The following is a 27,500-nucleotide window of genomic DNA, read 5'->3' on the forward strand; positions in this document are numbered from 1 at the left end:
TCCTCATGAATGAATGGATCAAGAAGTTTTGCCAAGCAACCAGCGCAAAAATAAACCAAACCAAATGCTCGCGTATCACTTTCAAATGGAACACCAAAACGCTATACACCGGCATAAAATCAAACGAAAGGTGCCTCGGCTTTGACTTCAACAATAAAGGTATCAAATCCAAAATCAATACAATCTCAGACAACATCAGAGCTAAACTAGTAACATGGAACTCAACTTCATCAACCTATATGGGCAGACTCATAATGGCAAAAACATATGCACTATCTCAGTTAACGTTCCACACTTACATCAACACCACACCACAACACAATAGTATTGAAAATAACATCGTAAAATTCGTTTTCAACACAAAATCTAAAAACTCTCTTTCACTACAAAGAAGACAAAACAACTATATCAATGGTGGCCTAAACTTATGGAACCTGAAGACAAGAGAACTAGCACAGAAAGCATGGTTATTCGAAAGATACCTCCACCAAAGAGTAAGTAACACTCCTAGTTCATATATAAAACTGTGGGAAGAGGAACTCAAAAACAACAACAACAACAAAACAACAACAAAACAAAATCAACTACAACTACACTGGCAATGCAAGCAAGCATGGACCCAATTAAAAACTCCACAAAATAAACAAACACACTACGAACACCTCCCAAAATTAAAAAAAATATACGAGGATATGATGACAACTCAATCTCCTGAACACAACAAATTCATACCAACTCCTGGCCAAAAAGAAATAATGACCAAAATTAATAGCAAACACCTTCCATTTAAAGAAATCAAAAAAATAATAAACATGAAAGGTAGAGATCTATTATGGAGATACACACTGAAAGCACTACCAAAAATATACAACATGCCATGCCAACAGTGTGGGGAAGATGAGACCTCAGAACATATATTCTTCAACTGCAAAGCCCACATCAAAAACACACAAGAAATCTTCAACTACACCCTAACTAAGTCTGGACACACCACTCACACCTGGAATGTGAAGATTTTAAACCATCTACAAATTGCACTAGTAGCCAATTTAATAGCTATTATATTCGATAAAATCTGGCACAAAAGAAATAAACTCATTCACGATGAAAAAGAAATAATAATTCACAGACAACAAGTCATACGTGAACTAATTAAAACACAAAGAGCTGCATGGGACAGGACACAAGCGGTTATAAACAAAACATTAAGAATCAAATCAAAACAACGGCCAGAAGAACAAAATAAATTAGACTCACTAATCTCGCTAAAGCTATTACAATTTAGCAGACAATGGAACTCACCTCTTCACGCAATAGAACTTCCTAAACATCTCAAAAAATACAATAATTCACTCAGTACTTTCTATAAATAAATAAAAAAAAAAAAAAAAAAAAAAAAAAAAAAAAAAAAAAAAAAAAAAAAAAAAAAAAAAAAAACCCGGGGGACCCCAGGTAAACAAAAAATTTCCAAAATTTTAACTTTTTAAAAAAAAATTTTAAAAATTGAAAGAAAATTAAAGGGAAATTCCCAACCACCCCCCCAATTTTAAGGCACCCAAAGGGCCAAAAAAAAAAAGGGAAATGGGGGGAAAAACCCAATTAAAAAAAAAAAAATTAAAAACCCGTTTAAACCTTAATCCCGAACCCGGCGGAAAAAAAAAAAAAGGTTTAAAAAAAAGGGGGGGAAAAAAAAAGGTTTTAATCAAAAGGTATTAACCCATTCCAAATTTGGGCCCCAAAAAAAAAAAAAAAAAAAAAAGGGGACCCTCCCCCTTTTTTAAAAACCCGGTAAAAAAAAAAAAAAAAATTAAATTAAATTGGGATCTAACATCCCAAGGAGAAGCAAATAATAATTGCGTTATCCAATTCAAAAAAAAAAAAAAAAAAAAAATCAAGAATATATTAATCAAAAGTAATTATACAATTCAAAATTCGAAACAAAAAAAAAAAAAAAAAAAAAAAAAAAAAAAAAAAAAGGTAAACCAACCCCTCTTTTAGAGACCCTGTAAAAAAAAAAAATAAAATAAAATGAGATCTAGCATCTCAAGGAGAAGCAAATAATAATTGCGTTATCCAATTCAAAAAAAAAAAAAAGAATATATTATTATTAAAAATTTTGGAAGTTCCTTTATTTTTAGATTAAAAAATGTTTTTATCATTTCAATTTTTTATTACTTTTTTTTTGAAAAATTATAATTTTCAAATGAAATGATAATTAAATAATAATGAAATACATTAATATGTGTGTTTAATAAAAAATAATAAAATATGGAAATGATAAAAAAATTAAAAAAAAAAAATAAAAAAATAAAAAATAAAAAATAACATTATAAAAAATATAAAAAAAACCATTGATGTTCAAAATCATTAATTGAATTCCATAGATATTTTTTGATTAATATTAAAAAAATGGGTGTATACTATTTTTATTATTATTATTATTTTTTTTTTTTAGAAATTGAATTCCAAAATATCTATTATAATAGGAAAAATAAAAAAAAATAAAAAAAAAAATAAAAATTTTAAAGAGAGTCTGAGTGTGGGAAATTTAAATGTAATACAAAAAAAATTTGTAATTATTCTTTTAATTTTTTATTTTTTTTTTTATTTTTTTTATTTTTTTTATTTTTTTTATTTTTTTTATTTTAATTTTTTATTTTTTTTCTATTTTCAATTTAAATTTTTTTTTTTCTTTATATAAATAGTATTAAAACATTAATTATAATATTTTATTTCATTTTATCTACATTATTAAAAAAAGGGTAGGTAATCAAATAACAAATTAATACTTGAATAACAATAATTAAATATCATTATTAATACCAAATTTATTTAATTTTATTTTTAATTTTAATTTTTAAAAAAAAAATTATTTTATTTTTATTTTAATAATTAATTTTAATTTATAATAATTTTATTAAAATTTTAATTTAATTTTTTAAAATATATTCTTTTTTTATTTTTTTTTATTTTATTTTTTTTTTATTTTTTCAAATTTTTTTTTTTATTTTTATTATTAATTTTTTTATTTTTTTATTGCTCAATTTTAAAAACTATATATTAAAACAGATAAGAAACAAACTATTAAAATCCATTATAAATATTTTATAAAAAATAAATAACAACAAAAAAAAATAAAAAATGGTAGAATTATATGATACATTTGTAAGTTTTAATTTTATTAAATTATTTTTATTTTCATTTTTTTTTTATTTTAATTTTAATTTTTATTTTTATTTTTTTCATTTTATATTAATAAAAAAAAATAATTTAATATTAATTTTATTTTTTGTAAATCTCTTTATTTTTTTTTTTTTTTGTTTTTTTATTTTTTTTTTTTTAGGGAATTAAAATTTATGTTGATCATAATAAAACAACTATAAAAGGTATTGATTTACAAAAAAAGTTGGCAAAATTTTTTTTAAAGAAAAATATTCCACATTCATTAATTTCAATTTTTGATATTGCAAATAATTTTGAAATTCAAAGAAGAATTAAAGAACATTCTAAAAAAATACCAAGATATCCATATATTGAAATTAATGGTCAATTATGGGGTGTAAAGTATTAAATTATATTATAAATTTAACAATACAGATGATTTTAATTATTAACATTATTTTTTATTTTAAATTATTTAGGAAGGTATTGAAGTTGAAGAAAGTGAAGAAATGGATCAAGTTTTAAAAGATTTAATAAATTATAAAATCCAAGGAACTGGAGAACAAGAAAATAATAGTATTGTTGATGCATTCATTGCAGGTAATACAATGGTAGCAGTTGAACCTGAAACTTTATCAATTGGTTATTTGGATTCAGGTTTAAATCTTATTGAATGGTTATCACTTGGAATCGTTTCAAATATTTGGAATCCATGGGCTGTACCAATCGAACCATTGGATAAAGAATCTGATTTTGAATTTGATGTTATTCGTACAAATTGGTATGGTAGACATCAATTTAGAAAATATAGATTCACTCCTTCTGAAATTGTTAGAATAAATAGTCAATCTGTCAAAGCAACTCTATATTATAAAGATATTCAACAACTTGATCAAACAAATAAGAAAAATATTATTATAAAGTAATTATAACAATAATATATATATATATATATATATTTTTTAAAATTTCAATTTACTTGGAAATTAATTCATTTTTTTTTTTTTTTTTTTTTTTTTTCCAGGATTTTAAATGGTGAAGATCAATATATTGAAGCATTAGAGGATGATATAATCAAAATGATAGAAATTATAACATCAAGAGCATATTTAGTTCCAAATGGTGAAAATCAATGGGTTTCAAAAATTACAATTTAAATATAGTGAAAGTGGGAGTTAAACACTTTGCACGTGCATATGTATATATAAACACTATATATTTATAAATATAATGTGAGAAACTAATCAAAAGGAAATTCATAAACCACAAATGTTTGATTTTCTTTTTATTAAATCAAACAAAACTATATATTTTTATCTATTTATAAATAAAATAAAGAAACTATTTCTTCCTTTTTAATTTTTCTCAACAATTTTCCCTTTTTTCAATTTTTTTTTTTTTTTTTTTTTTATTTAAATTATTTAATTTTTTTTTTTTAAAAAAATTTTTTTTAAATTAATTTTTTCAACTTCACATTTTTTTTTTTTTTTTTTTTTTTAAATTCATTTTTTTTTTTTTTTTTTTTTTTTTTTAATTTCATTTGTATATTACATAAAAACACACATCATAAGATGGCAACATATAAACCATTAGAATATTTAGAACATTTAAAAAAGATTGTACCAGATCTCTCTGATCAAATCAATAATATTAAAGATACATATGAAAATAAGTAAGTAGAGATTAACTCAAAATTAAAATAAATATAATAATAAATTCTTATTAACTTTTTTTTTTTAAAAAATTAATTAATCTAGATTATGGCATCAATTAACAAAACAAATTGAAATGATTATCATTTCTCCACAATTATTGGAGAAAAAAGAGTTATTTAATTTTTATACAAACTTTATCAGAGACTTTGAAAATAAATTAAGACCATTAAGTTTAGTTGAAATTTGTATTGCTGTTGCAAGACAATTTGGTAAGTTAAACAATCATTTTAATATTAGTTTTTTTAATTTTTCATTATGAAAAAAAAAAAAAAAAATACTAACAATCACTTTATAAATAATCAAATCACTTTTTTTTTTTTTTTTTTTAATAATTATTTATATTTATAGATACTGATGAAAGTAGAAAATTCATTGAAACTATTTCTCAAAAAGTTAAAAAAGATAAATCAGCATACATTTTAACCTTATCATATATTGCAAATATGAATTTACGTTCAGGTGTTGCAGAACAATTACAAGATTGTAAAAAAACATTAGAATTAGCAAAAGAAGAATTACAAGGAGTCACTGGTTTAGATACAATTGTTTATTCTTCATTTTATCGTGTTTCAACTGATTATCATATGGTAAATTTTTAATTTTTAATAAAAATTGACCAACCACCCCCTCCCCTCCCTCCCCCCACTCTTATTAATTTTAAATACATTTAATTTTTTTTAATTATTATTTATAGGCAAAGAGTCAAGCAAGTGAATTTTATAAAAATGCTTTAATGTACTTATCATACTGTAAATTAGAAACAATCTCTCAAGAAGAACAAGCAAGTCTTGCTTATAATTTATGTATTGCCGCTTTAGTTGGTGAAAATGTTTATGGTTTTGGTGATTTAGTAAGTTTTTTTTTTATTTTTTTTGTATTTTAAAAATATTAATCTTTATTTACTAATATTTATTTTGTTATTATTATTATTATTTAATTTTAGATTGCAAATCCAATTCTTAAAGCATTAGAAGGATCACAACATAATTGGTTAATTGCATTTTTAAAGGCATTCAATATTGGTGATATTCAACAATTTGAAGGATTAATGTCACAACATCGTGATATTATTTCAACACAAACTGCAATCACAAATAATATGCAAAAATTAAGACAAAAGATATCGATTCTCTCTTTGTTAGAATTGGCTTTTAGAACACCATCTGACAAGAGATCAATTTCATTTTCAAAGATTGCTCAAGCCACTAAATTACCATTAGGTGAGATTGAACATCTTTTAATGAAATCACTTTCATTAAATTTGATCAAAGGTTCAATCGATCAAACTGTTGAAATCATTCACATCACTTGGGTCACTCCAAGAATTTTAGATCTTAATCAAATCAATTCAATGAATAATAGAATCGCTGAATGGACTGAAAAAGCAAAAACTTCTTTAAGATTAGTTGAAGATGATACTGTTGATTTAGTTGCTTAAAATTTTTAATTTAAAATAAATAAATATAAATAAATAAATAAAAAAAAAAAAAAAAGTAATAATAAAAAAAAAAACAAAAATAAATAAATATATAGTAAAAATAAATTAAATGTAAATTATTTATGAAATAAATAAATAAATATATTAAAAAATTATAAATATATGTAACTGGAACTAAAATAGTTATAAAAAATATTGTAAATTATTATTTTGTTTAGGAAAATAAATCTTTTTTTTTTTTTTTTAATTTTAATTCACAACCTATAAAATAAAGTTCATTATTTAAAAAAAAAAGTTTTAGAAAAAAAAAAAAAAAAAAGCCTCATTTTCACATTAAGGTATCATTTAAATTATTTCCAAAAAATATTTCCTTTTCATTTTTTTTAAATTATTTTTTAATTAGATTTGTAAAGTAATTTTTTGGGTTAGTGCGAAACCAAGGATCTTCATTTAAAAAAATAATTATGAGTAAGCATGTCTAGGTGTTTTTTTTTTTTTTTTTTTTTTTTTTTTTTTTTTTTTTTTTTTTTGAAATGAAAAATTAATTTTTTGTTTTTATTTTTTTTATTTTTTTATTTTTTTTTTTGTTTTTAATTTTTCCTTCCTTTTTTTTTTTTTTTTTTATGTATTTATGTTTTAAAAAATCTTGTGTAATTATAAATTTAGAATATAAATTGAAAATCACTTGATTGAAGAATTCTTAAATCTATAAAATAATTTATTTATTCAAAAAAAAAAAAACAAGAAAAATAAAGAAAAAAACAAAACAAATATAAAATGGAGACAAGCAAAATCATTTCAATGTCAAGTGCAATGACACTTGTTCACTTTTCATTATCTATACTTTTATTTATTGCATCAATTATGATATTCAATGCTAAAAATGTTATTCATTTTAATAGTTTTACAATGATGTAAGTAAAAAAAAATAAAAAAAATAAAAAAAATAAAAAAAACAGGTTCAATCAATTAATGTATATTGTTATATAGTATTTTAAGTTTTTGGATGATTTTTACAGGTCTTCATGGATGGCGTCATTTTGATCAATATTATTTTATGTATACTTATGCTGGAAGAGGTGTATTTTATTTTTTGTAGGTATTAAAATTATAATAATTATAATAATTATAATAATAATAATAATAATAATGGTAATAATATAAAATGCTAATAATGTTTAATAAATAAATAAATAAATAAATAAATAAATAGCACAGGACTTTTAGTATGGGGAAGTAATGAAACTGAATTTTACTCAACAGTTGTTTCATTATTATTTTTATTATTTGGATTAGCAGGTATGGGACTTGGATTATTTTCATCATATGAGCCACCAAGACCATTACTTGGACCAGTAGATTTCGTTCCATATAGACAAAAAGAAATTGCATTAGCCTCACAAGCAGATTTCATGGATGATAGTCCACCACCATCTCAACAAAATTCAACTTTTACAATTTAAAAATAAATAAAATAAAATAAAAAATAAAATAATAATAAATAAAAATAAAAAAAAAACGAAATAAAATGAAGGAAAAAGAAAACGCATATAATAAAAATCATAAATGTACATAATATCTATTATAAAAAATAAAATAAAATAAAAACGTATGAAAATATTAATATTAATAAAAATTATAAAATTCCCTCCTTTTTTTTGAAATTTAAAATTTTTTTTTATTCGTTAAACACATATTTTTTTTTTTTTTCCCTTCCTTTTTTTTTTTTTTTTTAATTTTCAACTTTTATTTTTATTATACTTTATTTTAAATTACTTCATTAAAAAAAAACAAATAAAAACAAATAATAATAATAAATGATAATATAAAATGGATAATAATAATAATAATAATAATAATAATAATGATAAAAATGATAAAAATGAATTAAATAAAATAAAAGTTGCAATTAGAGTTAGACCATTAAATTCTCGTGAATTGGGTATAGATCAAAAAATACCATGGTCAATTTCTAAAGATACAATTAGTTTATCACAAAATCCAAATATTAATTTTACATATGGTAAATAGATTATTATTATTATTATTTTATTTATTTCTTTTTCTTTTTTTTTTTTTTTTTTTTTTTTACTAAATTATTTATTTTTTTATATATATATATAAAAAGATTATGTATTTGGTATTGATTCAAATACAATTGATGTTTATAATGCAATTGCAAAGAGTATTGTAAATTCATCATTGAATGGTATAAATGGTACAATCTTTGCATATGGACAAACATCATCAGGTAAAACATTTAGTATGAGAGGTACAGAATCAATACCAGGTATAATTAAATTATCAATTAAAGATATATTTAAGAGCATTGAAGATTCAATTTTGGAGAAAGATTATCTATTAAAGGTATCTTATTTAGAGATTTACAATGAGGAGATTAAAGATCTATTGAATCCAACTATTAGTAATAAAAAGAAATTAAAAATTCATGAAGATATATATAAGGGTGTAGTAGTTGCAAATCTAAAAGAAGAGATTGTAATATCACCCGACCAGATCTTTGCATTGATGAATTTCGGTGAGGAAAGGAGACATATCGGATCCACAATGATGAATGACTCGAGTAGCAGATCGCATACAATCTTTAGAATGCAGATTCAAAGTACATGTAAACAAAATGGTACTATTCAAATGTCGACCTTGACATTGGTGGATTTGGCTGGTAGTGAAAGAGTTTCAAGTACAGGTGCAGAGGGTGTGCGTTTAAAAGAGGGTACCCATATCAACAAGAGTTTGATGACACTAAGCAAGGTCATCTCTAAATTGAGTGAAGAGAAGACTCAACAACATGTGCCCTATAGGGATAGTAAACTAACTAGAATTTTACAACCTTCATTGGGCGGCAATTCAAAAACCGCTATCCTATGTACAATTACACCAGCAACAACGCACCAAGAGGAATCCATCTCAACCCTACAATTTGCAAAGAGAGCTAAACGAGTTAAAACCAATTATAAAATCAATCAAGTTGCAGATGCAAATACAATGTTAAAAAAATATGAATCTGAAATATTAGAACTTCAAAATCAATTAGTAAAATCTGAAGAAATCAATTCCCTCTTAAGAAATACAATATCAACACAAGAGATCTCTTCAAATAATTTTAAATTAGGTATGAAAAGATTTAATGACGCAATAATTGGTGGTAGTTTAATTAATGAAAATAAAAAGAAAAAGAAAAGAAGAAATACTTTAGATCCATCATATCTTTTAAAAGATAAAATTATAAAAAAAAAAATTAGAAAATCTGAAAATCAAAAAATTAAAAAAATAAAAAATAGTGAAAATAATATTAGTAGTAGTAGTAGTAATAGTAGTGGTGAAGAGGATGATGATGATAAAGATGATGAAAATAATTATTCAATTAATCAAGATGATAAGGATGATAGTAATTATGAAGATGATGATGATGAAGATGAAGATGATGATGAAGAAAGCGATACTGATAATGAAGATGATGAAGATAATGATGAAGATAATGATGATGATGATGATGATGATGATGAATTTAAAGATAATTTAAATTTAATTGAACCATTAGATGATGAAACAATTAAAAAAATTAAAGATTTAGATGATAGTTTAGGAATTTCAGGTCAAGTTAAAGTTAAAAGAGAAGATTTAGATCTAATATATGAAGAATTAGAAGAAAATAAGAAATTAATTGAAGAATATGAATCAACACTTGAATTATTAAATAATCAATTGGATGAAAAAGAAATTGAACATAAAGAATTATTAATTATAATTGATCAATGGGAACAAGAATGTACAAATAGAGAGAATCAAAATCAAGAATTACTCGAAATCGATCAACAATCAAAACAATCAATTCAACAATTAAATGATAAACTTTTAGAGACAAAACAACAATCTAAACAATCCATTGATCAATTGAATCTTCAATTAATTGATATTGAATCTGAATCAAGTAAAAATAAGAAATCATTTGAGAATGTTTTAGGAGTCTTTGAGAAATCTTATAGATTAGCAGAGAGATTAGAAGATAAATACTTTACAAAAGAGATTGAATCAAAGAAACAAATTGAAACATTGGCAAATTCATATCTACAATTGGAGACAACTTATCAACAACAATTGAATATTAATCAACAGTCACAACAAAAGATTCAATCATTAAATAATGATATAGAGCAATTTAAATTGGTTTGGGTGCCATTGAAAGATCAAGTCAATGGTTACTTTCAAGAGAATCAAATGTTTAAACAATATATAATAGAGTTGGAAGAGAAATACAATACTTTGATTGATCTTCAAAAAGAGGTTGAACAAAATTATTTAACAAACACTTTGGAACAACAAAGAAATGATCAATATCAAATCGAAATCAATCAATTGACAACTGAATATAATAATCAAATTCAACAATTGGAGAGTACAAATCAAAAATTACAAACTCAATTATATAATCTATTGGCAAATGCAACTCAATCAACTCAAACATTGGAACAGCAATTACAAACTTCCAAACAAGAGATCGATACGCTAACAAACGAGATTGAGCAATTGAAAAACCAATATGATATTATTAGAGTTGATAATGATAATCTTTCAAAGGAATCATTAGAGTTAAAACAAATTCTACTTTCAAAAACTCAACAATTGGAAGAACAACTATCATTGGCACAACAACAAAAGGGTAATATTGAAATCATTCAACAATTGGAATCTATAATTGTTGATAATCAACAATCTATAGATCAATTGAAAATTGAATTTGATCAATCACAACAAGATAATCAATCCATTAAACAATCTTACAATCAATTGGAATCAACTTTAACATTGGCACAATCAGAGAATCAACGTTTACTCACTGAAAATAAACAATTCATCACAAGTTTAAATGAGATTAAATCACTATTCAATTCAATTCAACAACAAAAAGAAACTATTCAATTGGAATTCAATCAACGTTTACAAAGTTGGTCTCTTGATAGTGAAAAGTATAAAGAGATCATATCGACATTGGAACAATCAAATCAGAAATCAATTGAATCTTATGAATCTAAATCATTGGAATTCCAAGAGAAAGAGAATCAATTCGATTCTCTATTAACAAACTATAATCAATTATTTAGTAAATATAATGATCTTGCTACATCCAATGAATCAAATAGATTAGAATTTGATCAATTTAAAAAAGATTCAAATCAATCCATTCAATCACTTGAATCACTTGAAAGATCATTAAAATCTGAAAATGATAATCTTTTACAACAATCTAATCTATTGAAATCTCAATTGGAATCAATTGAAAAACAAAAACAAGATCAATTAATACCAATTCAATTGGAGTTAGAATCAAAGAAATGCGAACTATCCAAACTATCTTCTCAATTCTCTGAACAAACTAAACAAGTGACTCAACTACTCATAAGTGTAGATCAATATAAAATTTCAACAAATAAATTAGAATCTCAAATTAGCGATCGTAATGAAGAGATTAATAATTTAAAATTAAAAGCAATTGAAATCAATGCATTAAAAGAAGAGAATATCTCACTCAAAGATCAATTAACAAAATTGAAAAAGGCTCCAAAATCTCAAACCGATCGTGAAAAAGATATGATAAAGAAAGAATTGGAAAAACTTCGTGAGAAATTCAATGCAATCGATGCAAAACTTAAACAAGCTATTCAAGATAAACAAACCATTCAATCTGAAAAACAATCATTGGAAAGAGAAATCAAAGACCTAAAGAGATCACATACCTCTACTGAAACTGAATTAGATAAATTGAAAAAAACTCATCTTGCTGCCGATGTTAAGTCAAAAGATTTCATTGCATTAAATAAATCGGTTGAAATATTAACAAAATCACAAGAACAACTTAAATCTACAATCATAGAACTTGAATCAGACTTGTCAAAGAAAAATATTGAATTAGAAAAGAAACAAGAAGAACTTGTCACACTCAACCAAGATAAACTTGAAAAAGAAAAGAAAACTAATCAATTAGAATCTGATCATTCAAGTGCTACCATTAAATTAGAGAATTATGAAAATCAAATCACTCAATTAACAAGTGAAATCATTGATTTAAAGAGTAAATTTCAAGAATTTAAATCTGAATCTGAAAGCAATATCAAACAACAAGAAATTAACCTAAAAGAATCAAATGATCTAAATCAACAATTAACTAATGATAAATTTGAATTAACCAAACAATTATCTGATTTAAAGGTTGAATTTGATAAATCTAAACAATTATGGTCAACAAGATCATCCGAATCAAATGATACAATTAAAGAACTTCAAGAATCAATCATTTCAAAAGATAAAGAACGTCAATTAACCTCTGAACAACTTGTAAAATTAACCGATCAAATCAATTTAAAAACATGGGAATACAATGATTTGAATTCTCAATGCCAACAACTTACAAAAACTTTACAAAATGTAAAATCCAGTAACGAACAACAAGAACAGTCCATCGTATCACTTGAATCTCAAACATCTGCCAAAATTAAATCATTGGAACTAGAGATATCACAAATTCAAGAAAATCATCGTTTAGAAGTATTGGAATTAAATCGTTGTAAAAATCAATTATCTGAAAAACAAACTCTAATGGAACAAGATAATATACAATTGAATGAACGTATCATTCAATTACTACATCAAAAAACTAAACATGAAAATGAAATACTCTCAATGGAATCAAATATTATAGATTTAGAGAATCAAACCAAAGAATTGAAATCAAAAATTGAAACTGCCCAACAAGATTTTGAAATTGAAAAGAACTATCATACCGGTTTAAATGAAACCAATACTACAACCATTAAAACAATGAATGAAGAATTAACTCGTTCAAATCAAACCATTCAACAATTACTCTTTAAAATTTCAAAATTGGAACAAACTTCATTACAAACTCAACAACAACAAGAATTACAACAAGCAACCATTTCAGCTCAACAACAAAAACAACAACAATTAGCCGACGATCAAGAGAAACAACAACTCTATCAAAAAATAAAACTAATTGAAAAAGAATTGGAATCAACAAAACAAAAGAATCTCTATATCACTGAACAATTCACTCTAAAAGAATCTGAATATCTAGATACTATCACCGATTATGTTTGTAAGGAAAAAGAATTTGAAAAATCAAAAGCTTCCCTAAAAACTAGTGCTACAAAAATTCAAGCATTAAATGATATCATTAAAAAACTTCAAGAAGAAAAACCTCAACAACAACCTGTTGTTAAAGTTTCTTCTTCTCAAGTTGTAAATCAAAATGGTCAACCAATTAAATCAATTTTAAAGAAACCAAAATTAGTTATTATACCAAGAGAACAACTACAGCAACCACCTCAATTTAAAGAACTTACTCTATCAACTTTAAATAGTAATGATAGTAATTGTGAACCTGAATCCGTTTCAGCTTCATCTACTTTAACTTCTTTACAATCAATCTCAAAGTATATTGGTAAAAGATCTGAACAAACAACTCTTGAACATGATTTAACCTCTTCAACTTTAAATCTACCATTACAACAACAAAACAAAAAAGTTAGATTAGTAATCACTAAAAATAACAAAACTTCAACTGATAATTTAACAACTACTTCAACCTCTTTAAAATCAAAATCATCATCCAATGGTGAAAACAAAGAAAATCAAAATAATAATATTATTATTAAAAATAATTAATAATTTTATTTAAAAAATTTTATTTTTTATTTTTCTATCTTTTACTTTTTTTATAAGAAAAAAAAAAAAAAAAATCAAAAAGATAATTGTAAATAAATATATATATTTAAAAAAATTAATATCTCTTTTTTTTTTATTTTTTATTTTTTTAATTTTATTTTATTTTTTTTTTTATTTAATTAAATATGTCATATTTTAATAAATCAATATTGGGAGGAATTGTTGATGGATCAATTGAAAAATATTGAGAACCTCTATATCTTAATTCAACACATGAAGTTGGAATTGTATTTTTTTCAATCTTTCTAATTTTATTTGCATAAAATGAAGAACCAATATTTAAATTTGTTATAGAATGAGGTAATACATTTGGTTCAATAACTCGTTTATAATGTATTGATAATTTTAATGTTTTGACACTATTTGGAATGGAACCTATCTTAAAGTTCCTATTGAAATTTTGACCAAATGTTAATTCAATACAAGAAGAAGGAATTACATCACTATCAATATCTTGATCAAACAATGACCCAAATGTAATAGATAAAACTCCATTAGGAATTGAACCTTTTTTTAGGGGTTTATTAAACGAACTTCCAAATGTTAAATATTTAATTGATGAAGGAAAATCGTCAATTTCAATCGATTGATTGAAGCCGTTCCCAAGTGTTAAATTTGTAACTGAATTTGGAATAATTCCTTTACAAAGTGGTAAATTATAATGATGATCCAACTCTAAACAAGTTACTGATGATGGTATAAATCCTGGACGAACAGCCAAAACACATTCTTTCAAACGAGAGGTTAACTTTAAATATTTAATTGAATACTTTGGTAATTCTTTTGGTTTTTTTTCAACTTCAATTATTTCAGGAAAGAAAGAACTCTTTACTGGAAGTACATTCCTTAATATTATTTTACTAAAATAATCCCTAAATCTATTTTTATTTAAACCCTCCAATGTAATTGTACGCCAACCTCGATTAGCAAGATAATATTTTATTGTTTCGAATATATAATTTCTTAAATATTTGTTCCTCCAAATTTTAAAGAATAAAACTGTAGATCTCTCATTATCTTCATCTGATTTAATATCTTCATTTTCTTTAATAATTAAGTTTAATAAAATACTATAATTTGATTCCTCCATTATGTTTTAAAAAAAATAAAAAAAAAATAAAAAAAAAATCATGATTTCAAAAATAAAAAAAATCTAAAAAAAAATTTTTTAATTAAAGAAATACTTTTTTTATTTTTAATTTATAAAACAATACTTTTATTTTTAAAAGAATATAACAAAAAATAAATAAATGTTATTCCCTTTAAAAAAAAAAAAAAAAAAAAAAAAAGAAAGGAAAAAAAGTTTATAATTTATAAAATGATTTCTGGGATTTTTTTTTTTTTTTTTTTTTTATCGAAAGTGGGATAATATTTTTTTTTATGGAAAAAAAAAGTTTATTATGGTTGTGCTATTTGAGTTGGTAGTGTATGTATGTATGTATGTATGTATGTATGTATGTATGTATGTATGTAAGTGTAAAGTTTTAAAACTGATTATTTAACAAGTGAAAGAAGTTGTATATTATTGATTGAATCCTGGTTTTTTTTTTTTTTTTTTTTTTTAAAAAAATTTTTTATTATTACTATTATTACTATTTAATTTTAAACGACAGATTCAGTTTCACGGTTGATGGTGTTTTTAATTCTTAATAAAATTGAAGTTTTCCATGAATCTAATGGGCTGATTGAATTGAATTCTGCAACTTCATTTGTAAAATCTTCTACATTATTATTTCTACATGCTTGAATAATACCATCTAAAAGACGGCATTCCCTAGTTGAATTGAATGATGCTTGCATATCCTTATATCTTTGTAAAGCACGTTCTGCTCCAACAACATCCTTTTTTAAAAAAAAAAAATAAAAAAAATAAAAAATAAAATTATTAATAATACTATTACTTTTTTTTTTTTTTTTTTTTTTTGTATATAAAATAAAATAATAATTACATCAGCAGCTAAATAACATAAACAAGCACGAAGGAAATATTCTTTACAACCCCATTGAGTTAAATTATTATCTAAAGATGCAGCTGCAACTTGTTCATAGATTTCAATTGATTTCTCATAACGCTCTAATTGAGCAGAGAAGAGTGCAATCTTTAAAAGACATTGATGAGATGAAACTGTTGAATTTTCACCATCGAAATAATCGGATGCAATTTGATAACTTGCAATTGCTTGATCGAAATCGCCTTCAGCTTCATATAATTCAGCAATTTCTTTTTGATGTTTGGCTGAAATTGCAAAACGACCTTCATCTGTGTAGTATTCAATGGCTGCTTTCAAACATGTGATTGCATCTATAACATTTCCTTTTTTATAACAACCTGCTGCTAAAACATAACTTGATGCTGCATCATGTTTACTTGATCCCTTTAAAAAGCATTCTGCTGCTTTTTGAAATGCTGCACCTGCTTGATCCCCTGTTTATTATTTATTATTATTATTTTTTTAAAAAAAATAAATTAAAATATATACATAAATATATATATCCTCTACTTTATATTTCAATAGTTGATTGTTTTTTTTTTTGTTTTTTATATATATTTATTATGATTATTTACATTTCTTTGACATTTTAAATAAATTTGCTGCCTTTGTATAATCTGAAGCTGCATCGTCGTATCTTGAAGAACCACCACCAAACATTTTAAAGAAGTTACCACCTCTTAATCTTTTATCAGCGGCATCTAAAAATTCTTTAGCTTTTGCATCATCACCCATTTTATTTATTTATTTTATATATATATATCTATATACTATTGAAAACTTTTTTTTTTTTTTTTTCTAAAAATTTATGTGGTTTTTTTGTATTTTTTTTTTTTTTTTTTTTTTTTTAAATTAAAATTTTGGTTATAGTAAATGGTAAAAAAAAATTAAAAAAATAAAAAAAAAAAAAAATAAAAAAAACGATAGTGTGGTACGTGGTGAAATTTTAATTAAAATTAATTTGGGCGTTTGTGTGTAAAAATAAAATAAATAAAAATATAATGGTTGTATATAAATAAATGTGGATATTTATTGTGTTAAAAATAAAATATTTTATATATTTAAAAAAAGAAATAATAATAATAATAATAATAATAATAAATTATAAAAGAAAAAAAAAAAATTAGTATTAATTATTAATGGTAAAGAATAAAGGTAGTTGAATACATACAAAAAATTCTATATCGATTTGAGGAGAAAATAAAAAAAAAAAAATTAAAAAAAAATAAAAAAAAGAAATTTAAAAAAAAAAAAATAAAAAATAAAAAAAAAAATAAAAAAAAAAAAAAATAAAAATAAAATTATGTCACCAGACAATTTTTAGAATTTGGATTCTTGTTATAAATTATAATTTATTTGATTTTATTTGAATTTAATATATTTATTTATAAAATAGTATATTTGAATAATTTTTAATTTTTTTTTTTTTTTTTAAATTTTTTTTTTTTATTTATTTATTTTGTTTTTGATAATTTAAATATAAATTTTTTTTTTTTTTTTTTTTTAATTTTTAAAAAAATAAATTTGTTCTCGGGGGCCCTTGGGGTTTGGCAATATTTATTTTAAATTTGATGGAATTTGTAATTGTTTTTTTTTTTCAAAAAAAAAAAAAAAAAAAAAAAAAAAAAAAAAAAAAAATCAGAATTTTAATTTTTTATTTTATTTTATAAATGAATGTTGGTGTGAAAATTAATATCTTTAGCGAATCAAAAAAAAAAAAAAAAAAAAAAAAAAAAAATAACAAAAGAAAATATAATAATAATAATAATAATATAAAATTAAATGTGTACATTAAGAGCACTTTGGGTGTTAAAAGAGAATAGTAATGGAGGTACAGAGATTATATTATCAAAAAGAATAAATACAGTTGAGAATAGAGTTAGAGCATTATCAGGTTCAAATTATAATCCAATACCAATTGATAGTGAATTAATAGCATTATTTAATACAGAATTAATAAAGGATTCACAAGGTTATTCAACAGGTCAAACATCACCAATTTCATTACAACAACAACAACAAACACCTCTTCAAACACAAACATCATCATCATTATTATCAGCATCAATGGCATCGAAACAACAAAATCAACAAACAACTACCACAATCACTAATTTAAATTCATCAGCATTAAGTTTAGTTAAAGTATATACAAATACACCAAATACACATGTAATATCATTAAATCAAGAAAGACTTTGGCCATTTATTTATATAAAAAAGAAAAACCTTTATTTTATAACTATACCTGTTATTGAAGAATTTTTAGTTTCAAATAGAAAACCATCATTAATAGATTTGTAAGTGAATTATCATTATTTATTTATTAAATAAATTGAATATTATAATTAATAATTTTATTTATTTTATTAGACCATCAATAACAGCAGCATTAAATTTTTTAGAAGAAACATCAATTTATATGATTGGGTTTTTAAATAAACCGCCACCATATCCAGAGTTACAAGTATTTTTAACCAATATAATACCATTTGGTCAACCAATTGATACCAATTTCAATAATGTTAAAGCAATGATTAGACAAGGATTTCCAAGTGTTGAAACGTTTCAACAAAAGAGACCAGCATGGAAACCATTTTTACATAAAGGTAAACAACAATTGGATTTTATAATCAGTGAAACTATTCAATGTATATTGTATGATAATCCAAGTATACCCGATGTTTCAAAGGTGTCAGGATCATTGATTTGTAAAGCCGATTTAGAGGGTATGCCAGAAGTATCATTTTATTTACAACCAACCATTGCAGCCACTGGCAGTGGTGTCGGTGGTATCATTGGTCAGAATGAACCAGTTATCACCAATCTAGCTATAGATTCAACCGTTCAAACCACATCCGATATCAATATAAATAATAAGATCTCATTTTTTAATCCACCATTGGACCATTTCAAATTGCTATCTTATGGCGTTCAGGGTATAAAAGCAGTACCGTTAAGAGGTTTCTATCAAATGAAAGAAACCTCGGCAAACTCTATCAAGGTATTAATTCAATTGAAATTAAATAGTGAAATGAATAATTCATTCGATTATTGTTTATTGAAAATTCCATTCAAAAATCGTAGTAACATCATACAGGTAAATGCTTCACCAACTACTGGTTCCATATTTATCGATCATTCTTTAAAGGCAATCATTTGGAATATTGGTCAAAAGTTTACTGGTCGTAATTTAGAGGTTGCTTTACCAATGGAAATTGTTTTCTCAAGTGTTCCAACCAATTTAATACCACAACCTCCACCTCAACCACCAACTTTAATCGTCAGTAGTAGTAGTGGAAATCAAAATGTAACCGCTTTTCCAAAACAAGATCAATCATTTCCAATCATTGATTCTTCTCCTTCCGATCAGGAGGATTGTTATTCCCCTGATCCATTTTGTACAGGTTCAAACTCTTTTGTTCGTATTTATTTCAAAATTCAAAATTGTACTCTTAGTGGTTTGAATATTGATCCAAAGAAAGTGGTAATCTATCCAACAAATAAATTCAAATTAAATATTGAACGTGAAGTTTTAAGTTCAGAATATATCATTTGGAATTCTTTAGGTAGTTCAAAATATTCTTATCAACCTTCCTCCTCTTCAAAATAAAAATAATATCTTTTTTTTAAAATTAATAAAAAAAAAAAAAAAAAAAAAAAAATATGTGAAAATATCTTGTTTAAGTTTTTTGTTTTAAAACAAGAAATAATATATGTCAACCCTTTTAAATTTTAGAATATATTTTTTAACATTATCTATGATGAAATAGTATATAGGGCTAATAGTTTCAAACTAAATCTTTACTTTCTTGGAGTGAACAACTTTTGTTTGACACCCCAAAAATAATTTGATTAACAGATTGATTATTTTTAGATGATCAATTTTTTTTGGGGTTTTTTTGAGTGGTGACAAACCCTAGAAAAAAAAAAAAAAAAAAAACAGTCAAAATATCTTTTTTTTTTCTTTAAGTTTCTGACATTTTCATGGAAGAATTTGAAATTGTTTTTTTTTTTTTATTTTTATTTTTTTTTCAATTTTAAAAACCAACAATAACGCAGAAACTTATTTTCAATTTTTTTTTTTTTTTTTTTTTTTATTAATTTTAAACCTTTTTTTTTTCTTTTTTTTTCCTTTCTTTTTCTTTTTTTTTTTTGTTCCTAAATTTTCTAGATCTATTCATATAAAATGAAAACAGATTATGTTCCATTAAAAGAAGAAAATTCTTCATTCCACAATGAAAATTTAAATAATAATAATAATATTATCCATAACAATGTAAATACTATATATACACCTCAAATTGCAAAATTAGAGACACATTTTGGTGATGGTAATCAAACATTTGCAGCACCAGTTTATGCTCAACCATTAGCACCACAAATGTTCCAAGATCAACAACAACAACAACATCAACAACAACAACAATACTACACACAACATCAACAACCACAACAACAATACTACCCACAACAACATCAACATCAACCACAACAAATGATGCTTCAAACTCCACAACAATATTACCCACCTCCAAGTGTTATTGTTAAAACTATTCCTGCTCAAGATGAATCTCATTTTAATTCTTCATTGATTTTTTTTGTTCTTGGTGTGTATTAAAAAAAAAAAAAAAAAAAAAAAAAAAAAAAAAATAATAATAATAATTAAAATAATAAAAAAATAAAGTAAAATAAAATAAAATAAAATAAAAACTAATTATTTTTATTAAATACATATTTGTTAGGTTTCTTTATTTCTTGCTTATGGTTAATTAATATTCGTTACTTAAAATCAAGAAATAAGAATGCAAAAACTCTAGCCACTGTTTCAATTGTTATGTTTTTCGTTTATCTAGTTTTTGTTTTCATATTGGTTGTTGCATCTACTAGTGTATCATATAATAGTCGATACTATCAATAAAAATTCTTTTTTAATGTCAAATGTTTGAAAAAATAAAATTAAAAAAATAAAATAAAACAGATTTGATTAATATATTTTTGATTTAAAAATTAAAAAATAAAAATAAAAAATTAAAAAAAAAAAAAAAAAAGGTAATAACTATTTAAGTGTCAAATTTTAACATCTTAAATTTTTTTCTCCTAAAAAGTAAATTATTAAAATTTATCCTTTTTATAGTTTTTATATAAATATGGAAAATGAAGATGCATTTGGACTTAAATTTTTAGGAATTTTTTTTTTTTTTTAATCTTAAAAAAAAAAAAAGAGGGATGCCAATTTTTGGTAAACTATTTAAAAAAAAAAAAAAAACAAAAAATTTAATAAATAATTTTCTAAAAAGTAAAAAAAAAAGAAATTATGGACTACCAAACTCAATTAAATAACTTTTTAAAAAAGACAAGATTTAATCTTTTACAATTTGATATTCAAAATAACAATAATGACCCAAAAAATACTCTATACAAAGTAATAAAAAAAATTATAATACTAATAAAATAATTTAATTAAAAAATATAAAACTAATATTAATTTTTTATTTTTTTATTTTTTTTTTTTTTTAAATTTAAAAGGCAAATTTAAAATTAATAATTGAAAATAAACCATTATGTGGAGAATCAAATTGGGAATCATCAATTGAAGAAGCAAAAAATCAATGCTCTAAAAGAGTATATGATTTTTTGATTTCTGAACCTCATTTTGATATAAATAAACCACCAGAAATAGAACCATTATTAAAGAAAAGAAATATTTTATTTTTTTCAATAATTCTTAACTATATTTTATTTATTGTTAATTTCCCAAAAGGAGTTTATTTCTTTCTACCATTTTTTATATTAATCTCAATATTTTTGATAGTACCTTGGATATTGTATGGAAACAAGAGAATTTTAATGAGCACTGGAAATAGGGTGATTGTTAGAACTGATAAATCATATGAAACATTTATTTTACCAATTAAATATGTAAATCATAGAGATCTCGTAATAGATATCTCAAATGGTAATTCTGAAAATCAAGATATTGACCAATTAAACTTTTTAGCAATTGCAAAGAATAATATAATATTAAATTTAATTCAAACTCAAGATATTGGTAATGAAAGTCCAATTTATAAAATTGTTCCAGGTTGTGGACATAGAGTAAGAAAGTCATCAGGAGGATCATATTCATGTTTAGTAAAAATAATAAAAAATGGTAAACAGTTATATTATCATAGTACTGATGTTTCAGAGGATTCATTTTTTCAAACTTCAATACCAATTTTCAAAGTTATGTCAAAAAGTGGAGTTCATTACTTTCCAGAACAATACTCAAAACCAATTGAAATGAATTCTTTTGAAAGGTATCAAACTATAATTTCAATTTTTTACAATTATTTAATTTGTTTTTTTTATTTTTAGAATAAAATAAAATAAATATTTAGCAGATTTTTAAAAAAAAAGATATTATAGAATAAGAAATGATGTAAAGTTTTAAAATAATTGGGGTTTAAATTATTTTTTTAAAAAAATAATTTATTTTTACCATTTAAAATTGGATAGGTTAAAGATCAGAATTATTATACAGTGTATTGAGTATAGAGTTTACAATAAATTAATACATTTATTATAACCATATATTTTTTTATTTATTTTTATTTATTTTTTTTATTTATTTTATTTTTTTTTATTTTTTTATTTTTTTATTTTATCTTATTTTATTTTTTTTTTTTCATTATTTATATGATTAACATTGTTTTTAAAATAATTCCAAACCAAATTATTAACTATTTTACCAATAATAAAATTATTTTAATAAAATAACCATAGTAGTTTTATTATTTTGATATTATTATAACACAGCAAAGAAAAATGAACCTTTAAAGCAAATTTAAAGCAAAGTTGATTTAAATTGGATTTAAATTGAATTTAAAGCCGCGTTTAAAAAATTCATTTTTAAGGTAATTTTTAAGGTAATTTTTTAGATATTTAAAAATGCCTTTAAAATTTGCTTTAAAATAAATTTTTAAGCAATTTTAAAGGTGATTTTAAAGGTAATTTTAAAGGTGATTTTTAAGGTAATTTTTAAGATAATTTTTAAGATATTTAAAAATACCTTTAAAATTTATTTTAAATTAATTTTAAATAGGATTTAAAGTAGATTTAAAGTAGATTTAAAGTGAATTTAAATTTCCTTTAAACATAAATTTAAGGTTTTTAATAAAAAAGATCTAATTTTAGAACAAAAAATGGGGATATTTTTTTTTTTTTGAATTGGATAACGCAATTATTATTTGCTTCTCCTTGAGATGCTAGATCTCATTTTATTTTATTTATTTATTTTTTTTTTACAGGGTCTCTAAAAGAGGGGTTGGTTTACCTTTTTTTTTTTTTTTTTTTTTTTGTTTCGAATTTTGAATTGTATTATTACTTTTGATTAAAACATCTTTTTTGTCCAAACTTTTTTCTAAATCTTTTTTTATTTTATCGTCTGGTTCGTGATTGATGTTTATGACGTATTTGAATTGTTTTTATCATTCAGGTAAAATTTAAAAAGACTGAATTGTTTTTTCAGTTTATTTCTCATTTTCAACAGTGGTGAATGTGGTCAGTCTGCACACTAAAAAAAAAAAAAAAAAAAATTAAATCAAAATAAATAAAATTTAAATAGGTTACCCCCACACAATTATTATTTTTTCTGAATAAAATTTTTAAATAAAAATAATAAAAAAATAAAAATATTTACACCAACTTTTCATTTTTTCATAAAATTTATTATTTTTTTTGATTTTAGACTTTTAAATACCAAAAACTGATATCGAGTCTACTAAACCAATTCCATTTAAAATGGATATCCCGAAAACAGAATTTGAAAAAAAATCAAAAAGGTTTATGGAAAAGATTGGTGTGGAATATAATGAGATGAAAGTAAACAATATAGAACGATCTGTAGAAAACCAAAAACAATACATGGTAATTTTAAAATAATTTGATTTTTTGTATAAAAATTTGTAATAAAAACCATTAATCTTTTTTTTTTTTTTTTACTTTTTTTTTTTTCAATAGATTGAAGTATTGTTTAGTTTAAGAGGCCGACAGTTAAGAAAATGTTCAGACTGGTTTGATTTCAAAGGTATCAGAAAATGATTGTTTAAGGGTAATAAAAAATTATTTTAAAATTCAACCAAATTATATACCAAATTCAAAGTATGGAAAAAAGTTTTTATGTAAAAACAAAGAAATCATTTTATTTTCTTAATTGATTATCATAATGGGTTATTTAGAAAAAAAAGTTTTTTTTTTTATATTTCCAATCTTAATTATTATATTCCTATTGGGAATGATTCAATTTATAAAATATAAAAACAATGAAATAATTGAATGTTTAAGTGATAGTGTTAATGTAAGATACGATTTATCATACTACAAATATAAATTACCAAGAAAATACATAAGAGATAAAGAATACTTAATTGTTCTATCCAATGGTAAACTAGAAGCTAATCAAGTTAATTCCGATGAAAAACTAGTTGTTGCCACAGAAGATATAAAATTAGATTTAGTAAAACTTTATGGTGATTCAAATGAATTTCAAACTTTTACAATTAAAAAAGAAGATGCTTTTAGAAGGAGAAAAATAAGGATGGGTTCAGAAAAACAATATATGGCATCAATGGTAATTACCAAAGAAGATGGTACTGTATTAACATACACTAACAATTCAATCCCTAAAAATTCTTTTAAAAATTATAAGGTCGAAACTATTAAAGTCTTAACAAAGCATGGTTTTCATTTCTTTCCAACTAGTTTTATAGGAAGAAAAAAAATAAATAATTTAAAAAAATTTAAAATTATTTTCTCTATTCAATGTTATAGATTAATTTCTTTTATTAAAAATAAAATTATATAAATACAACTCGCACATGCATTAATAATTTATAAAAATAAATAAACTACTCTACATAATATTAAATTTATTATTTAATATATTTATATTTATATTTATATTTATATTTATATATATTTATATTTATATATTTATATATTTAAATATTTTATTTATTATGACATGTCTAAATCTGACAAATCATCATCGTCATTATCTTCAACAATATTTATTTTTGCTCTCTTTCTTAAATTGGTTTGAGGATTTGTCTCTTCTTCTTCTTCTCCTTCTTCCTCCTGCTCCTCCTCCTCATCAACTTCTTTCTTTTTATTTGATCTTTTCTTTGATGGTGTGGTATTTTGTTGGTTATTATCCTCTTCTTCGTCTTCAATTTGGTTCTCTACTTCTAAGAAAGAAAAATCATCATCATCATTTTGATCATCATCTAAATCATTATTTGATGGTATTGGTGTTTTAGAAATGAAAATAAAAGAAATTGGATCTTGTTTTGATTTCAATTTCTTTAATATTGAATCATGATTACATTGTTTTGAAAATTGATCTACATCTCTATAGTGTTCCCATTTATCTAAATGTTGAATAGTTTTAAATATTTCTATTCTTTTAATATTTATACTAGTACTAGCATTACTATTACTATTACCACAATTACATTGTAATAAATCATGAGTATCTGAATTTGTATTTTCATTATAAGAAAAGATATCTTTTAAATCTTCCAATGAGAAATTACCACCATTATCATTAAACTTTTTATCAACAATTGAATTTGAAATTGATTCTTTCATTAATTGTCTTTGATAAATCTTCTCTTCAATTGTACCTGTTGAAAATAATCTATAGATGAAAACTGGTTTAGTTTGACCTTCTCTCCAAATTCTTTCCATTGCTTGAATATCGATTGCAGGATTCCAATCTGGATCATATAGAACCAAATGATTACCACCAATTAAATTAATACCAACACCACCAGCTTTTGCAGATAACAAAAACACTTGATATTGTGATGACGATGATTTTGATGATGAAACATTTTGAGTACTAGAATTAAATTTATCAACCAATGCTTGTCTTGAATCAGCTTTAACATCACCATCCAATCTAAGTGTATCAATTGATAATCGTTTACATAATCTCTCAAAGACGTCCAATGTTTTTGTGAAATTTGAAACCAATACCAATTTTTCATTCATTGGTTTTAATTGTTTAATCAATGATTCAACAAATAATAATTTACCAGATTCATTATCTTGTTGTTCTTGAATCTCTTGATAATTTTCTAATGTATAATTATGTTTCTTTAATATATTTTGAATTTCAGTTTGTTGTTGTTCTCCTCCTTCATCTTGTTTGTTATTTAATAATAATAATGATGGTGAATTACATAATTTCTTTAATAATGTTATTGTTGAAAGAGAAGTTGCTGAACCTCTACTACCACCACCTGATAATAATGATTTAACACTATTTGAATTCAAAATTGATTTATATAATTCAATTTGAAGTGATGATAATTTACAAAATATGATTTGTACTCTTTTTGGTGGTAAATATTTCTCCAAAATATTTGATTTTCTTCTAATGATGAATGGTTTAACCAATTTTGAGAGTTGAATTGATTTTCTAATACCTTCTGAAGTTGAAGTTGAATTTGGTGATTCTCTAGATTTATTAATTGGTATGATGAATGATTTTTTAAAGTCAGCTAAAGAACCTAAACAATTTGGATTAGCAAAATCCATCATTGAATAAAATTCCACTAAATTATTTTGAATTGGTGTACCTGTTAATAAAATCTTTCTATCACATCTAACACTCATTATCGATTGAGTGGTCTTTGCATTTGAATTCTTTAAACGATGAGCTTCATCACAAACCATTAAACCACAACTCATCGTTTCCAATTCCTTTGAAAAGATTCTACATTGTTCATAAGAGATAATTAATACGGGTTTAATCGATGTATTGAAATCATTTAAATTTGCTTTTGTCTCTTTTGTTAATGAATCTGTTAAAGTTGATGCAATCAAACGACCATTGCCAAACCATTTTTGAATTTCACTCTTCCAATTGTTAACCAATGTCGATGGTGTAACTATGATAGCCTTTTTTATTGTTGGTTTGCCGTATGGTGACTGTTTCAATAATGTCCAAAGTAAAGCTAAAGTTTGTAATGTTTTACCTAACCCCATTTGATCAGCTAAAATAGCACCACTGTATCCATTATCATTTGAATTACCCGTAACACAATCATAAAGGAATTTAACACCTCTTCTTTGATGAGGTCTTAAATGTCTACCAATATATGGATCCAATACAACATGAACAACTTTATTACCTTCTTCATCCAATTGACTTGGTGGTGGTGAATAAAATATTAATGCATCCTTTGAATTTGGATCATGTGGACAAACAATCTTTTTTGAACTTTTTTGTTCTTCTAAACTAGTATGACTTTTAAATTCTTTTTTAATTGTTGATTTATTAATATTTGTTGTTTGTTTTTCATCTTGTTGTTGTTGTTGTTTTTCCTCCTCTTCTTCTTGAAGTTTTTGTTGTTTTTTACTTAGTTTTCTAATTGTTGT

General features: G+C 23.0%; 13 protein-coding genes across 13 annotated transcripts in view; 10 read left to right on the forward strand and 3 right to left on the reverse strand.

Annotated features, from left to right (window-relative positions):
* Window positions 1-254: 254 nt before the first annotated feature.
* Window positions 255-1,373, forward strand: DDB_G0285097 (hypothetical protein; the record flags this gene model as incomplete). Its single annotated transcript, XM_634803.1, has 1 exon — window positions 255-1,373. The coding sequence occupies one exon, from the start codon at window positions 255-257 to the stop codon at window positions 1,371-1,373; it is 1,119 nt and encodes a 372-aa protein (XP_639895.1).
* Window positions 1,374-2,409: 1,036 nt separating this feature from the next.
* Window positions 2,410-2,711, forward strand: DDB_G0285147 (hypothetical protein; the record flags this gene model as incomplete). Its single annotated transcript, XM_634772.1, has 3 exons — window positions 2,410-2,415; window positions 2,456-2,572; window positions 2,706-2,711. The coding sequence occupies 3 exons, from the start codon at window positions 2,410-2,412 to the stop codon at window positions 2,709-2,711; spliced, it is 129 nt and encodes a 42-aa protein (XP_639864.1).
* A 430-nt stretch (window positions 2,712-3,141) lies between these two features.
* On the forward strand, window positions 3,142-4,319 carry DDB_G0285103 (hypothetical protein; the record flags this gene model as incomplete). The annotated part of the gene is made up of 4 exons (XM_634773.1): window positions 3,142-3,165; window positions 3,344-3,559; window positions 3,642-4,084; window positions 4,187-4,319. The coding sequence occupies 4 exons, from the start codon at window positions 3,142-3,144 to the stop codon at window positions 4,317-4,319; spliced, it is 816 nt and encodes a 271-aa protein (XP_639865.1).
* A 414-nt stretch (window positions 4,320-4,733) lies between these two features.
* Window positions 4,734-6,315, forward strand: psmD13 (26S proteasome non-ATPase regulatory subunit 13; the record flags this gene model as incomplete). The annotated part of the gene is made up of 5 exons (XM_634774.1): window positions 4,734-4,834; window positions 4,920-5,086; window positions 5,226-5,464; window positions 5,572-5,727; window positions 5,821-6,315. 5 exons carry the CDS (start codon window positions 4,734-4,736, stop codon window positions 6,313-6,315), a joined length of 1,158 nt encoding a protein of 385 aa, XP_639866.1.
* A 777-nt stretch (window positions 6,316-7,092) lies between these two features.
* DDB_G0285107 (hypothetical protein) lies at window positions 7,093-7,778 on the forward strand (the record flags this gene model as incomplete). Its single annotated transcript, XM_634775.1, has 3 exons — window positions 7,093-7,229; window positions 7,306-7,410; window positions 7,529-7,778. The coding sequence occupies 3 exons, from the start codon at window positions 7,093-7,095 to the stop codon at window positions 7,776-7,778; spliced, it is 492 nt and encodes a 163-aa protein (XP_639867.1).
* Window positions 7,779-8,145: 367 nt separating this feature from the next.
* kif4 (kinesin family member 4) lies at window positions 8,146-14,019 on the forward strand (the record flags this gene model as incomplete). The annotated part of the gene is made up of 2 exons (XM_634776.1): window positions 8,146-8,338; window positions 8,444-14,019. The coding sequence occupies 2 exons, from the start codon at window positions 8,146-8,148 to the stop codon at window positions 14,017-14,019; spliced, it is 5,769 nt and encodes a 1,922-aa protein (XP_639868.1).
* A 175-nt stretch (window positions 14,020-14,194) lies between these two features.
* Window positions 14,195-15,169, reverse strand: DDB_G0285109 (hypothetical protein; the record flags this gene model as incomplete). Its single annotated transcript, XM_634777.1, has 1 exon — window positions 14,195-15,169. The coding sequence occupies one exon, from the start codon at window positions 15,167-15,169 to the stop codon at window positions 14,195-14,197; it is 975 nt and encodes a 324-aa protein (XP_639869.1).
* Window positions 15,170-15,681: 512 nt separating this feature from the next.
* Window positions 15,682-16,805, reverse strand: snpA (soluble NSF attachment protein alpha isoform; the record flags this gene model as incomplete). The annotated part of the gene is made up of 3 exons (XM_634778.1): window positions 15,682-15,921; window positions 16,029-16,504; window positions 16,646-16,805. 3 exons carry the CDS (start codon window positions 16,803-16,805, stop codon window positions 15,682-15,684), a joined length of 876 nt encoding a protein of 291 aa, XP_639870.1.
* Window positions 16,806-17,852: 1,047 nt separating this feature from the next.
* On the forward strand, window positions 17,853-19,683 carry DDB_G0285113 (hypothetical protein; the record flags this gene model as incomplete). Its single annotated transcript, XM_634779.1, has 2 exons — window positions 17,853-18,370; window positions 18,444-19,683. 2 exons carry the CDS (start codon window positions 17,853-17,855, stop codon window positions 19,681-19,683), a joined length of 1,758 nt encoding a protein of 585 aa, XP_639871.1.
* A 576-nt stretch (window positions 19,684-20,259) lies between these two features.
* On the forward strand, window positions 20,260-20,991 carry DDB_G0285151 (hypothetical protein; the record flags this gene model as incomplete). The annotated part of the gene is made up of 2 exons (XM_634780.1): window positions 20,260-20,680; window positions 20,816-20,991. 2 exons carry the CDS (start codon window positions 20,260-20,262, stop codon window positions 20,989-20,991), a joined length of 597 nt encoding a protein of 198 aa, XP_639872.1.
* Window positions 20,992-21,299: 308 nt separating this feature from the next.
* DDB_G0285153 (hypothetical protein) lies at window positions 21,300-22,430 on the forward strand (the record flags this gene model as incomplete). Its single annotated transcript, XM_634781.1, has 3 exons — window positions 21,300-21,312; window positions 21,371-21,495; window positions 21,600-22,430. 3 exons carry the CDS (start codon window positions 21,300-21,302, stop codon window positions 22,428-22,430), a joined length of 969 nt encoding a protein of 322 aa, XP_639873.1.
* A 1,849-nt stretch (window positions 22,431-24,279) lies between these two features.
* Window positions 24,280-24,918, forward strand: DDB_G0285115 (hypothetical protein; the record flags this gene model as incomplete). Its single annotated transcript, XM_634782.1, has 1 exon — window positions 24,280-24,918. One exon carries the CDS (start codon window positions 24,280-24,282, stop codon window positions 24,916-24,918), a length of 639 nt encoding a protein of 212 aa, XP_639874.1.
* A 152-nt stretch (window positions 24,919-25,070) lies between these two features.
* Window positions 25,071-27,500, reverse strand: part of rad54b (SNF2-related domain-containing protein) — a gene marked incomplete at both ends in the record, with an annotated part of 2,970 nt that continues 540 nt past the window's right edge. Inside the window, one exon of the mRNA XM_634783.1 lies at window positions 25,071-27,500. This exon is cut by the window's right edge and continues 540 nt beyond it. Within this exon, the coding sequence (XP_639875.1) occupies window positions 25,071-27,500 (2,430 nt within the window).

This window comes from Dictyostelium discoideum (assembly GCF_000004695.1).
Source record: "Dictyostelium discoideum AX4 chromosome 4 chromosome, whole genome shotgun sequence".
Classification (NCBI taxonomy): Eukaryota; Evosea; class Eumycetozoa; order Dictyosteliales; family Dictyosteliaceae; genus Dictyostelium; species Dictyostelium discoideum.